This window comes from Ursus americanus, chromosome 12 (assembly GCF_024610735.1).
Source record: "Ursus americanus isolate L20-20 chromosome 12, mUrsAme1.1.p, whole genome shotgun sequence".
NCBI lineage: Eukaryota > Metazoa > Chordata > Mammalia > Carnivora > Ursidae > Ursus > Ursus americanus.
Window position 1 is genome coordinate 22,711,260 of NC_142138.1, and position 15,654 is coordinate 22,726,913.

Here is a 15,654-nt window from a genome sequence, read left to right on the forward strand (position 1 = left end):
CCACCACTCCTCCTTTTGTGTGCTCGGTTAATGTTGTTATCTACTGGGTCAGCAAAAATCACTACCAGAGGCTCTTCGTGCTCCTGAATTCTCACCCCCCCACAAACACATATGTGTCGTTTACTGCATAACTCCAGGGGATTCCATTCCTTTACTGGTCACCATGGCCTATCTAATCTTCCTTCACATACTCTCAGTTCCATTTTTTCCCCTTAGTTCTGGCTGCCTCTGCTTTGTTTTGGGACCTCATTAGCTTTTGCTTTTCAAAAGCCTCCTAACTGGGCTCTTCATCTTCATTCAATTCTCCACACAATAATTAGAATTATCTTTTAAAAATCCAATCTGATTATGTTATTTCTCTGCTTACCAATCTTGGTTATCTCTGACTGATTTTAAGACAAAGGTTAAACTACTTAGCAGGAATACAAGGCCCAGTAATTAATTATGTTCTGCTACTGACCGTAGTTTTCCAGCTCATATCCTATTTCCTTCAACCCGAAGAAACAACCAGCCAGTCCCAAAACATCTCTATTGCTTGCACTTTCTGTTCTTGTATGAGAAATGTTTCCCACACCCTCTCCTTCACAGCTTGGAAAATTGTTACTAATCATTAAAACCCAGGTGACAATCCTTTCTTCTGTGTGGTCTTCAAAGACACTCTTACTCTTATAATCCAGTAGGTCTCGAGCCTGACTCTTCATTATAATCACTTGGGATTAAAAAAATTGATGCCCAGTCTTCACCCACAAAAATTCTAATTTTTATTGTCTAGAATAAATCTGAGCATAGAAATGTTTCAAATGTTTCCCCAGAGTATTCTAATGCTCTGGGTACCAATGATATAATAAGCATTTAAAAGGCAGGATGGAAGGCTTTAAGAATTTCATCGATGGAACTGGAGGGATTATGCTAAGTGAAATAAGTCAAGCAGAGAAAGACAATTATCATATGGTTTCACTTATATGTGGAACATAAGAAATAGCACAGAGGACATTAGGGTAAGGGAGGGAAAACTGAAGGGGGGGAAATCAGAAAGGGAGACGAACTATGAAAGACTATGGACTCCAGGAAATAATCTGAGGATTTCAGAGGGGAGGGGGTTGGGGGGATGGGGTACCTCAGTGATGGGTATTAAGGAGGGCACATATTGCAATGAGCACTGGGTGTTATACGCAAATAATGAATCAAGGTTCACTACATCAAAAAAGAATGATGTACTGTATGGTGACTAACATAATAAAAAATTTTTAAAAAGAATTTCATTGAAACAAGTGACTTAACTGTCATTTACAATAAAAAGAAATACACAGAGTGAAAAGATAGTCATGTTGAAGCAATAAAGGACGTGGGAAGAAAGAATATGCTGGGAAAAGCCCCTGGTGACGTTGACTATAAATGCCCCAAATATTTGGTAATTTTTTATTTGCTTGTAGAATCCTGTTAAAGCATGGGTGATAGTTAACTGATCTGTAATTGAATCACTATAAACAATACAACAAAAGAGCTGTTCAGTAATTAATCACCATTATATCTTTAATGCTCAGAACAATGCCCGACACGTTAGGCACTCAAAAATGCTCGGTGAATAAATGGTCAACAGTAGCATTTAAACTGTCTTAAGAAACTGGTTCATAATAAATATCAATGTTAACTGCAAGTTAAAATTAGCATTGTATTTTGGTATATTTAATTGCAAATTAAAACTAAACATTATATTTTTGGTATGTTTAATTGCAAATTAAAAACTAAGCATTAGGGGCACCTGGGTGGCTCAGTTATCAAGCGTCTGCCTTAGGCTCAGATCATGATCCCAAGACTGTGGGATCCAGACACGTGTCAGGCTCCCTGCTCAGCGGGAAGCCTGCTTCTCCCTCTTCCACTCCCCCTGCTTGTGTTCCCTCTCTCACTGTCAAATAAATAAATAGATAAATAAATTTTAAAAATCTTAAAAAAAAAAACAACTAAGCATTATAATTTTGTATATTTTGGTGTTATATTTTGATAGGTAGAGCCTACATATGTGTTCTACTTCTCAGATGAGACAGATCATTTTAAATTAAACTGAGAAAAAAAGTACTGACAAAGCAGTTCACTTTCAGTAATCTGGGTTTTCCCAAATAGTGACATGTGAGCCAGTCATTTTGAATTGGACAGTTTTTGAGTTTCTCTTCAAGAATCTGAAATGTAGGTCAGGGCTTCGCTGACATTTCCATTTGCCTCGTTGCTGAAAATCTGGTGATTACTGATAAGCAGGCAGTGGGGAAGGAGGACATGACGCAGGCAACAAGGTAGCAACCTGGCTCTGAAGTGGAATTATGTGCTTCCAGCAAGTGGACAGGTAAAGAGACAATGATTACCTAAATACTTAAAAACACCTATATGTTCTTTTGGAAATACATGGGCCAGGTTGTTTTTTCTCATAAGTTCTTGTGGTATGGCACATAGTGGCTACAGATGAAAGTTGGATCTAAAATACTGTCTGATATCACATCACTTTAAATAATAATTATTGCATATATTCTATCGGGTGAGTAGTTAACTTCCTACCAGGAACATGTTAAGCCTGGTTTTGCCTATTATTTATAAAGAGAAAACTTAATATTGCTAACACATTATAAAAGGGATTCCTATATTCATAGGGGTCATGGGGATCCCAGTTTTTAAAAAATGTTATCAGATGGGGCGCCTGGTTGGTTCAATCGGTTGAGTGCCTGACTCTTGATTTCGGCTCAAGTAGTGATCTCAGGGTCGTGGGATCGAGCCCCACATCAGGCTTTGCGCTCTGCATGGAGTCTGCTTCTCCCTCTCCCTCTGCTCATCCCCCCATCCCGTGCTCTCTCTCTCTCTCTCAAACAAATAAATAAAATCTTTAAGAAAAAAGTGTTATCAGATATTTTATGCTATATAATGAGTCATGATTTTGTTTTTCTATTTTATATGAAAGGCTCAGGTTTTATTAAACAGATAAAAATAACTAATGTTGGTTATTGAGTAACCGATTAAATAACGCAACTCTAATTGTAAACGAATGGCAATATTGTTTGGAATTTACATAACTGTTTCTTTTGAATTGTCCAAAGATGAAAAGGCTTTTTTAAATAAATTTAACTGGCGAGAGCACCTATGGCTTTGTCTCACTTCATCTTTCCTCATTTTGAATGCTTTCTTTCTGAAGCACTGCAATTTTTGGCTTTTCCCAAGCTTAACTCATCAAAGACCGATACTTCTGGAGCTTCTTAGGCACAGAAATCTGGCCAGGAGAATTTAGCATCGGGAGTTAAAGCAGGGTTTCTGATGAGAGAGACAAGATTAGAAGAAAGTGTATTTTATCAAGGGTCAAAATGTCCTACTAACGTAATTCATAGTGACTTTCAAAGGGTACAAAAGGTAACTCTTTTGCTTTACTTCTCTCTCTGTATTACACCTCCTCACACACCACTGACTTTTCTTTGTTTCCTCCTCCCTTCCATTCTCCCCTTTCTCTTTTCTTCCATCCTTCCTTCTTTTCTTCCTATTGAAATGGTCTCATCAAAGGCAATAATAACAGGAAAAAACATAAGGCCTTTTATTATTGTTATTTTATTAAAATATAGCAATTTAAACATTTTTCATATTTTTTTCTTTTCTAGAGGGCAACAAAGAGCTTTTACCTGGTTTCAGGAATGAATCAGGTCACAATTCAATGGGATGTGATAATAGCTCTTTACATATTCTTCAACTGGTGTCATGGAGGTATAGTATTTTTAGTACCTATTGTTACTTTTTGTTCAAAAAAATGTTGAGTGTTTGTTATTTTCAAGGCATTATGCTAAGATCTCTGAAGAATCAACAATTATTAGATTGGGAAAAACTACATGCACATAAAAATTATATGCATGAATGAAATAAGAGTCCAACCTCCCTCCTAATGGCAGGAATCTTTTCTCAAGCATCCCTAAGGAACAAACCTCTAACTCATATATGAACATTTCCATGAAGAAGCTAATTATTCTGAGTTGGCATGTTCTATCTTTGAACTGTTACAACTGTTACATGATAATGCATCAAACATTTGGATTTAATTCAACTCCACAAACCATTTGTTGACAGTTACTATGTGTCAGGCACTATGCTAACCCTTTTATTCCTCACAACTTTGTACAATAATATTGTGCTATTATCATTCCCATCTTACAATTCACACAAACATCTGGCACTGTTACAGATACAGGCGTAAGCAGCTTTGAGGAATCCAGGAAGGGGATCATCAGAAATTCAGGCAGGATAGCTGTTAGCGTTTGAGAGTTTCTACAGAGGGCTTTGTGTCCTGGGCAGTTGGCAAAAATTCATTTATCGGGAGACAAGCAACATCAAAGTAGGTTTCTAGACTTTGTAGAAAGCTTTGCAAAGACATTAGAGACCCTCAAGCTGTCCATTAGAAATTATCTTACAGGGACTCCTGGGTGGCTTAGTTTGTTAAGCATCTGCTTTATGCACAGGTCATGAGTCCTGGGATCGAGCCCTGCATCAGGCACCCTGCTCAGCAGGAAGTCTGCTTCTCCCTCTCCCCTTCACCCCGCTCATGCTCTCTCTCTCTCTCAAATAAATAAATAAAATCTTAAAAAAGAGATAAAAGAAATTATTTTATATATTATTGTTCAATCTATGAATAGTTTTAATAGCATCCAGACTACATTTTTTCCAAGTTCCCCTTTTTAAATAGCTCTGCTGAAATTTAAAAAAATCTTTAGAAAAGTTTTACATTCCTCTGATCAATCTACTAATCCTATTAAAAATGAAATTAACATATTTGTGTAACTTATTCTTACACAATCTGTGTTGATTCCCACTAATTACTGATTTTTTTTAGGTACTGAGAAATCATTGACTTACTAATTTTTTCCTGAATGTAGTAAAGCTCAGTGGTCCAAAGTTTCTGGGGTTCTTCTTTATTCTATTTTTGAAAACCAGAACAACATTTGTTCAAATCTGAAGTCTTCTGACTTTTTTATATTCGCTATGTTTTTCAAACACTACTCATAATAATTCCATGATAGTATTCACATATTTTTTAAAGTCCTAGAGATTCAGTTTGTCTAAACTTGAATTGTTGACCTTATTTAAAGCAGTTGGAGCTTTCTTAAAACTTCCTTTTCATGTCTTTGGCTTTGATGTTCTCTTAATAATGATGGAATTATTTTATCAGTACTTCAACATTTAAATACTTATAATTTATGCATAAATGTTCATTATGTAAATGGAATATTCAATTACAATTGTATTATACAAGTTAATTCTTTAAGCATTGAAGTCTAAAGACCTTTTAAAATCAAATACTTGCCTTTATCACTATTTTGATAAGATTTTAAGATATTTTAATGCAAGTATTTCCAGAAAAAGACAATAATAAATTTTCCTTGATGAGAATTTAATTTAACTGATATTGCATTGCACTGTCATTTGAGCATATGAAAATGACTTTAAATTATTATTTTGGGTTATGAAAGTAATACATTCATTATATAATCTTTAAAACACAGAAGAATGTAATTAAAAATGAAAAAATTAGTCTAACACACAGAGATTATCATTGTTAATATCTTAGTGTGTTTCTCTTCATTCATCTATTTCTGATATTAAGCCTATATTAAATATGTTGTTCTACAATTTGCTTTTTAACAAAATATATTCAGAACATTTTCCCATATTATTAACTTAATGACGAATTTTAAGTGGTTATCAAGCAATAAATTTTTGTCATTAGTATGATTTTATTCATTAAACTCATAATTTTCTTTTTTTTTTAAAGATTTCATTTATTTGAGAGAGGGAGAGAGCACAAGCAGGGTGAAGGGCAGAGGGAGAGAGAGAAGCAGGCTCCTCACTGAGCAGGGAGCCTGATGCGGGACTCGATCCCAGGACCCTGAGATCATGACCTGCTGAAGGCAGACACAACCAACTGAGCCACCCAGGAGCCCCTAAACTCATAATTTTCTGATAAAAGTAGCCATTATCTACAGAACAATGAACTACTGATTGAGTAGCTAGAGAATGGGGTTTGGATTCTGCAGTGCCAAGTGTTATTTCTAACCTTACCTTTGAAAAATGGCATAGCCTCATAATGCCTCAGTTCTCTACTTTAAAATAGGAGAGCTAATTATATTTCCTCTTAGAGTAGCTAAAGGCTGACTCTAGTTTTGTCCCATGTTGCTGAGCATCAACAGACGTACAGTAAAAGCACATTATAATAAACTAATCAGTTAAAAGATAGTTAGTCCTAAAACTTTTTTCCAATGAAAATCATTTAGTTAATAGAAAAGAAAATTTAAATGCAACAGCATATTCTTTTGAATCTCTTGTCTTAATGTTTTACATGGAATTTTTAAAATTTTATCTATTTGTTTCCAGGAATTACAAATATAAACTGCTCTGGCCACATCTGGGTAGAACCAGCCACAATTTTTAAGATGGGTATGAATATCTCTATATACTGTCAAGCAGCAATTAAGAACTGCCAACCAAGGAAACTTTATTTTTATAAAAATGGCATCAAAGAAAGATTTCAAGTCACAAGAATTAACAAAACGACAGCTCGGCTTTGGTATAACAACTTTCTGGAGCCACATGCTTCTATGTACTGCACTGCTGAATGTCCTGGATATTTTCAAGAGACACTGATATGTGGAAAAGACATTTCTGCTGGATGTAAGTGTTGGGATGCATTCAAAATTCAAATGAAAGCTAATCTAGCAAGCTAGTCTAAAATCTTGTCAGGGCGCCTAGGTGGCTCAGTCGGTTGGGCGTTTGCCTTCAGCTCAGGTCATGATCCCAGGGTCCTGGGATCCAGCCCTGAGTAGGGTACCCTGTTCAACGGGGAGGTTAGGTTCCCTGCTCAGTGGGGGGGCCTGCTTTTCCGTCTTCCTCTGCTTGCCACTCTGCCTGTTTGTGTTCTCTCTCTCTTTCTGTCAAATAAGTAAATAACTAAAATCTTTTAAAAAATTAAAAAATAAAACATTTTCTAAAAATAGACAAATTAATATAATTTACTTCTTGTATTAGTTTAATATAGGAATTGCAAACCTAAATGCTTCCAGGGGCCAGGTTGGTAAACTATGAATCAAGGAGGCTGGTAGGATCTGTGCAGAGAGGAAAGCACATAGATGATCTACTGGGGACAGCCACTGCCCAGCTCTATCATTTATGAGATCCCATATTCCTAAATTTTTTGACTCTTTAAAAGAAGACAGAAATATAGATTTTCAATGTAAACTCCACAAATTTTTTAATGTTGCCGATGCACTCAAAAAACAAAAGTTTAGGGGCGCCTGGGTGGCTCAGTCATTAAGCGTCTGCCTTCAGCTCAGGGCATGATCCTAGGGTCCTGGGATCGAGCCCCACATTGGGCTCCTTCTCTGGGAGCCTGCTTCTTCCTCTCCCACTCCCCCTGCCTGTGTTCCCTCTCTTGCTGGCTATCTTTCTCTCTGTCAAATAAATAAATAAAATCTTTAAAAAAACACACACACAAAATTTTAACACCAGCCTGCCCAAACAGCACACATGAGGAGCAGGGTCCTCAGATTTTAAGTGTTGTTCTTTTCATCTGCTCTGCATTTATGTTTTTTATTTATTTCCTTTCCAAACTAATATCATCCACCTTGAAGTGGATCTCATCCAGAAATTTTGAGGCTAAGATTTAGGGAGAAAAAATAATTGCAAAACTAGCTTTGTGTTCCTGCTATACTTCTTACTGGCTGTTAACCTGTCCGAGCCTTGATTCCATGTCTGTGAAATGAAGCCAGTTATACCAGCTATAGTAAGCACCAAATTTTAATAAACTATTTGAAAATATATTACACACTTTAAAGTACGACACCAGTGTGCCCAAACCCTTAAAATTGCATGCTTTTGATAAAACATGAGGAGATTCTGACATAATTCCCTGCTCCTAATCCCACTGTCCCAAATGTGAATCATTTTTTGTTACTGTAAGTATTAAGAAAAAAATTAGGGGTTGCCTGGGGGTCTCAGTTGGTTAAGCGGCTGCCTTTGGCTCAGGTCATGATCTCAAGGTGCTGGGATCAAGCCCCACATAGGGCTCCCTGCTCAGAGGGGAATCTGCTTCTCCCTCTGCCTCTCCTTCTGCCCCTCCACCTGCTCGCTTGTGCACAGGCTTTCTCTCCCTTTCTAAAATAAATAAAATATTGAAAAAAAGAAAAAGAAAAATCACTTTCATCTTTAAAATACCTGCCAAATTCAATTTGTATTTATAGTATTCTGAAGATTTGTAAGCTATCATAGTAATATGAGCTCACTTGTATAATTATATACTTAATTCTTGGTTCTGGTATTACGAGAAATAGGTCAATAAATTCAGCACGGTTTTAACCCAGAGATTCATTCCCTAGAGCATCTGGATCCAATTTCAGTGAAGAAAGACAGAGGGCTTTGGGATCTTTGTCATGCTCCCTTCATTCATACTTTTGACAATCAAATATGAGTTCTTATTCTTCCTCATCTCTAGACCTTAACTAGCAAGAGCAAGACCACCTGGTGGTCACCACTTGCCCCTAGAGTGGACACCTGAGAAGCCAGAGGCTTCCTTGTTCTAAATAAGGCCATTGTACTTAATTCTGGGAACCTGATCTTGCATGATTTTCAAAACAAAGAAGAGCTACTGGAGGTGGTAGAGGTGAATTGAGGAAGGAGAGGAGTAAGTTTTGGGGTCAAAGAACAAAGTTGGCCAACTCATGCCTTAAATTGATAATAGCATACTAAACTTGCCCTAAATTATGGGAACTGAAGGCACAGGCAGATATCTTAATCTGATGTATGAGGACGCCTTAGCTTGTCCACATCCTCAGGAAACATAAATAACAATGCTTAAATATTTTACTATTTATCCTTTGCGGGTGGAGGTGGGGTGTTGAGAGAAGACACAATTTCTTTGGAGGGCAAATAAGCAATTTTCACAGTTATGGGGAAAGGTCAGCTTTTAATTTAAGCCAGAGGAAGAAAGGAGGCAAAAGAAGTATGCCTCCTTCCTTGGGTTGCAATTTGAGCGACAAATTACCCCCAATAGCTCTTCCAGTGCTGGCTGAGGGCCTCTATTCCCAAACGCAACCCCCAGGCCATGTTCAGGGTCAGAGAACAGCCTTTGCTCCCCTCCTGGGACAATATCATAGAAGAATTTAGATTCTCTGCTGCTGGCTGCTTAGAAAGAACACCACTCTTTCCATTTATTTACCTTGTTATTTAACTTCTTACAGAGGGCTCTGGTTATGAGTGTGAAATTGTAACTGCCAGGTAAGAATTGACTCTAACTCTTGGACCCAAGAACCCCATGTTCTTGGTCTCTGCATTCTTAGCAAACAAAGCTTCCTATTTAAGTAGGTCAAAAAAAGGTTTTTGAGGGTTTTTGTGGTACTCTAGAAATCAGACTGCTTTCACTGGGTTCCTTTGATCACACGGTATTTGTCCTGTGAGTTTTACTATGTTAACTTATCACCACTGTTTTGAATCAAATGATTATGTGTATTTTTTTTAAGACTGGAAACAAATCATAAAAGAGAGAGAAAATAAATGAGTCAGTGCTTTCCCTGAAGAGAAATCCAAATATGTTTAAAAGCTTCTGTACTTTAATATGTAATTTGTGAAATATGAACTATTATTATCACAATTTCCATTTTTAGTCATCCTTTTAAACACTTCCTAGAATCTCATCTGTGGTTAAATGTACACATATTATGGGAAGTTTATTTTATCAGTTCCACACCAATCATGAGATAAAAATACTACATGATGTCTTTATTCATTTAAAAATACCAAATTAAAGTAAACCCTACATGGAACAGTCTGTTTCCACTTAATCATTTATTCAAAAGCTTAAATATATTTGACTTAAATTTTGACCATCTTTGACCTCTACTTATAGTGAGGAAAGCAGACTTTTTATCCAACAAAAGCCCCTGAATATTTGTCTTTAACGTTGCGATCTAGTATAATTCCTGGCACAATTAGGCTGGCCTGAGCTCTCCTTGGGAAATGAATTGCAGTGATCTTTGCCAGAAGCATAACGCCTCTGTGCGTTTTAAATTCTCCTCATTATCATTTTATTATGCAAGCCAATCAAATTATGAGATAAACTTTCCTGAGTGGTTGCCACGCACCAAAAATATTTTAAATGCTAGAAATTCAAAAAGAGGGACTCTACCTTCAAGAAACTCTCAGTAGAAAATGATCCTTGGCTAGGCTCTGAATTAGCAAGAAATCTGGCCAGTGATTAGTAAATGCTCCAATAACAGGGGAGGGATGGGATTGGTAGGAAAAAGCAAACACATAAACCTCATCCTTGTATGTTTCAGGGTACTCTCTGATACCTGGCTGTACAGCGGGTTTTCATCCTTGATGTTGGATAAACTGGCAATGAGATTAGCAACAACCCGGTCTTATTCTCACAACTGTACTCATATTACCATCTTTACATACTTCACGTTAACAAATATTGCACTTATTTGCATGTGTGTATATAATGTTTGATCTTTTGCAAAGTTAATTAACCATGAGGCATTTATAACCCTGAATATTCATTCTATATAGAATGCTCTGGAATAACATAGCCTAAAAGATTGACCATTGTCTTTTATGATGGCCAAATCAATGGCACTCTATCTAAAACCAGAGGGGAAAAATAACTTTAGCACAAATCACCGTAATCAGTGAGGGATCACAACTCAATCAATATTCAAAATGACTCAAGTTTATGTTTCCAGACCTACCTCCTTTAAGACTCAAATAAAACTTAAATATTTCTTTTCACTTATTTGGAGTCCAGTTTCTCCCCATTGTAACCAAAATGTTTCAAAGTACTTTCGTATGTTCTTACTGCTTGAAATTGTTTTTTAATTGTAAAATCAAATTGGATACAAGAGAAGGTTTTTAAAAATTTAGACCAGCAGAAAGGAAATACCCATCATTTCTATAATTCCACAATCTCACTACTAACAATCCCTCTTTAATTACTTTGAAATATGTCTTTCAAGTTTTAGTTTCTCTCTCTCTTTCCCTTTCTCCTTCTCTCTCCTCCTTCCCAAACCCTCTCTCTGTCTCCCTCTCAAATGAGATCTCTATATTACACTGTTTTGCAACCTGCATTTTTCACTTTATCATATGGCCAGAATTTCCTTAATTAAACATATTTCTAGTACTTTCCAGAGGCTAGATACTTAAATTATTGTCTACATCTTTGTTTTGGGATATATTTTAGGAGTGTATTACAGTTTACTTACATATGCTGCAGAAGTCATACTCAATGGTGACTGCACAGATATCTCGGAATTTGTTGATTAGAAAGTCACTAATGACCATAGCAACAGTGGTTTTGATGGAATTGTGGGTCTGAATCTTGATTGTCTGGGGTCCAAGAGCGAATGGGAGCTGAAGTAAAAGACCAATATAATATAGGACCCTTAGTTTAGCTGTTAAGAAAAGGAGATACAGCGGTAGATGAAGAGAGAGGATTTAAGGAGTGATTTTTTTTTTTTTTTGGATGGGAGAAACTCGATCACATTAGTATCCCCAAAGGAGTGGAGAATATAGCAAAGTATTACGAAGGAGAGTAGTATTGCTTGATGGCAAAGTAGGTTGTTAGGTGAGGTGGTAGGGATTGAATGAGGGAGGTACTGAGTGCTGATTGGGATGTTTTCCTAAATAAAATGGAAAGTTTATCAACTAACTACTTTATAAAGAAGTTTATGTTTCTAGGGTGGCTCCTAAGTGATACATTTTGGTTGCAGATCCACCAGACGTTCCTGACAAGGTAACCTGTGTCATTTATGAATATTCAGGCAACATGACTTGTACCTGGAACTCCGGGAAGCCCACCTACATAGACACAAAGTATGTGGTGTACGTGAAGAGGTAGGTTCCTGCAACAGTTTAACATGAGCAATTGCACTCCAGTCCAGCCAGTGTTCTGCCTCCAGCAAGGATCTCCCAAAAAATGAGTCTTAAACAGTAAACATACACTGATTACCCCCAACTCCCTAATTATCATCAGTGAAGCTACCCCAACCCTTTTTGGGCCATTCATATTTTCATTCTCTGAGACAATGCGTTCTATAAACATTCTGTCCTTTAATTCATTAGTATATAACGGGGGGCAGGGACCTAATGGCAATACAGCACGGAATAGTTTTAAAAAGACCTTTGCTTTCATCCCAGCTCTATCCTCTTACTAGTGTTTAGGCAATTTGGTCAACCTCTCCAAATTGCTTTTCTTTGATCTTTAAAACGGGTATAAGAATAGAACCTAATACACAGGTTTATTCTAATCATCAGTGGAATTTGGCTTTTCAAGCATGTAGCACAGCGCCAGGTCCACCATTAGCACTAAATTCATGGAAGCCATTAGTTATTAATAATGATCTCCAAATCTTAAATTTGGTGTCTGTACAGGCTGACCATCTTTTCTGGTTTGTCTGAGACTACGGAAGTTCCCAGGACCCAGGACTTTCAGTTTTAAAACTGAAAGTAATAACTGAGCGAAAGTGATAATTTTCTACGTGGAGTCCAGGAGAGCTTTCAGGAAATACTCTTTTGTTACATTCTTAACAATAACCAGACTTCAGGAGCCAAGATGTCCAGCCAGCCCAAATCTCTTAAGTTTTATGCTTACAGATAAATGGTTGATCATAAAAGTTGTACTACTTTGTAGTAAATTAAATTGGGAAAACATGTATGCTTGTTCAGAAATGGCAAAATAGGAAAAGGTTGATAAAAAAATCCCCTTCCCTCCAATGTACATAGCTGAATTCTTTCTTTGTTACGCTTAGACTATATTCAAGTATATTAGTCTGTTTTGGAATCCTCTGTTATTGTTAAAAGTTGGAAATAAAACCACTAATTAAAAAAAAAGGTATGGGCAAATTGGGCTAAGTTGGTCATCCATCCATGTTTCTCATTTTGTTTAGTTTATTTTTTTTTTAAAGAATGCCTTCAATGGTGTAATTGAAGTATGCATTTTTCTGTTTGTAACTCTCAAAAAAATCCCCAAACTACTTATTTTTTAAAAAGCATTTATGGGGCCCTTACTATTTGCCAAGCATTTGGCCAAAACTTTATATGTGCTACTTCATTTAATCCCTTATACAGCCTTGTGAGGTACATAGGATTATTTTTCTGATTTTTGTAGACAAGGTGACTGATGCTCGGTGGGGTTAGGTGATACATCAGGGCCACACAGCTACAGAGAGGGAGAGGTGGGATTTGAAATGGCCTGACTGCCTTCTTCCCAATCTCGTTACCTTCTGCTGACGTGGTTTAGTAGTTATAGTAAAAGAGAATAATCTTCCAATCTCTCTCTCTCTCTCTCTCTCTCTCCACCTATGATGTACTCAGAATAACTGTGATTAAGTGAAACATAAAAAGTAACACCTCTTCATTCAAGAAATTCTGTGTAGAAACTGGGCAGATTTTATGAATACATTGCTAAGCCTGCAGTTACCAGCTACATGCCACGGGCAAGGCGCTCACACCTTTCATTCTAAGCAGGGGTTAGACAGAGGCAAGGTCAGGTATCAAAGAGATGATGGAAACATGGAAATTAGGCATAGGTCATGTTGTCAGGTGCACTACATCTTCAATCCTCAGCTCTACCTTGTGAAGTAACTATTATTACTGTCCCCGTCTTAACACTACTCATATTACCTCTCCAAAGTCACTTAGCTAAGATGGTAAGGGAGCCAGGGTTCTAACACAGGTCTGAGACTTAACCACTTACCTTTTGTCTCTAGGGTAAAGTAGTCCTTTCCAGATGAAAAGAGGATAAGAAAACTTAAGAGTCTCCTTGTAAGGTCAACTTTAGGAATTAAAATGAAGGCAGTATGGGAGCAACCCCCACAGTGCAATCTCACAGAAAAGCTAGATAGTGCCTGATTGACAGAGAAAGCATAGTGCCTTGAGGATTTTTGCTATCTCCTGGGACTCTTACTACCGCCTGGGCCCAACTGCTCTTTGTTGGTTGGTTATTTTTCTTCTTTTTAATATAACAGCTTTATAGAGTATAATTCACATACTATACAATTCACTTTATTTAAAGTATAGCATTCAATGATTTTAGTATATTCACAGAGTTGTGCAACCATCACCACAATTTTAGAACATTTTCTTATGCCAAAAGTAAACTGTATCCATTGGTAGTCACCCCATTTCCCTCAACTTTCCCATCCTGAGGCATCCTCTGGGGATTTGCCTACTCTGGACACTTCATATAAAAAGAGTCATACAATACGTGGTCTTTTGTGACTGGCTCTTTACTTAGCACGGAGATTTCAAGGTTCATTCATGGTCTAGCATGTATAAGTACTGCATCCCTTTTTATGGCCAAATAATGCATGAATATATCACATTTACTTTATCCATTCGTTAGCTGATGGACATTTGGGCTGTTTCCACTTCATGGCTATTATGAGTAATGCTTCTGAGATATTCACGTACAAGATTTTCGGTAGACACAGGTTTTCATTTCTCTTGGGCATATACTTAGGAATAGAATTGCTGGGTCATATGTTAATTCTGTTTAGCCTTTTGAGGAACTGCCATACTGTTTTCTAAAACAATGCACTATTTTACATTCCCACTAGGAGTATATGAAGATTCCAACTTCTCCACATTCTTGCCAATACTTATTATTATCTTACTGGTTATTGCCAACCTAGTGGGTATGAGTTAATTCTTTCAGGTCCCACTTACTTGCCTTCTCAGGTTCCTGACAATAAAATTGCATTATAAATTTGGAACAAGCATGCCACAATTTGAGAAGATATATTTGTTGAACAAAAACTTGCCAACCGTCACCTAATTTCCTATTTAGTATCATAAAAAAATGTCCTCCAAATATTTTGACTATTTATTATAGATTTTTCTTAAAATCCATTAATGCATTCAGTTACATATATTTAAATCACTTACACATGGCTTTTTTGAGAAACACATCTAGCTTATAAAGTGAGAAATACCTGTAGTAGTTACAAGTATTGAGATTGTTCTCAGTACTCAAAAAGTCACCTTGAAAGTATTAAGAATACATTTATTAAAAGAGCATGCTTTCAGAACTATCCATTGGAAAGAACAGGCGGGGGGGGGGGTGTGTGTGTCAAGTTTTACTTTTGATTTCAGTTCTGAGATTTATCAGTTAGGTATCTTTTATGATGCAAATATCAGAAAACCTAAGTGCAGTGACTTAAACACATGGGGCTTTACTTATATCAGAAGCCATAGTGGTAGGAATTACAGAGCTGGCATCATTACTCACTGATATCCCAAAGGCTTTTTCTACCTTTCTCCTCTACGAGCTTCAGTGTGTTGGCCTAAATCCTCAGAAGCTGCACCTGTAGGCTTCTCATTTGAGTCCCAGACAGGAAAAGCGGTGAAGGAAAAAGAACGTCCCCCCACGGACTTCCACTGGCACTTCATTGGCCAGAACTGGGTTACATGTCTCCTCTATCTGATGGGAAGCTAGGAGAAGGGCATTGTTGATAGAATCTAGCACTGTCATCTAACAGTAGCTGCCATAATTTCTAGCTGTGTGTTCTTGGAAAAGTTATTTAGCTTTGCCAAGCCGTAGCTTTCTGTGAAATGAGGATAACCATACTGGGTGTTCCAAAGTTTATAAGAACA

The 15,654-nt window shown here is 37.0% G+C and overlaps 1 protein-coding gene across 1 annotated transcript in view; it reads left to right on the plus strand.

The window, feature by feature from the left end:
* Positions 1 to 3,662: 3,662 nt before the first annotated feature.
* The window catches only part of IL23R (interleukin 23 receptor), a 55,409-nt gene continuing 43,417 nt past the window's right edge, over positions 3,663 to 15,654 (plus strand). Inside the window, exons 1-3 of the mRNA XM_045801368.2 lie at positions 3,663 to 3,732; positions 6,388 to 6,684; positions 11,772 to 11,895. Of these exons, the coding sequence (XP_045657324.2) occupies positions 3,663 to 3,732; positions 6,388 to 6,684; positions 11,772 to 11,895 (491 nt within the window). The remainder of the gene's footprint in view (positions 3,733 to 6,387; positions 6,685 to 11,771; positions 11,896 to 15,654) is intronic.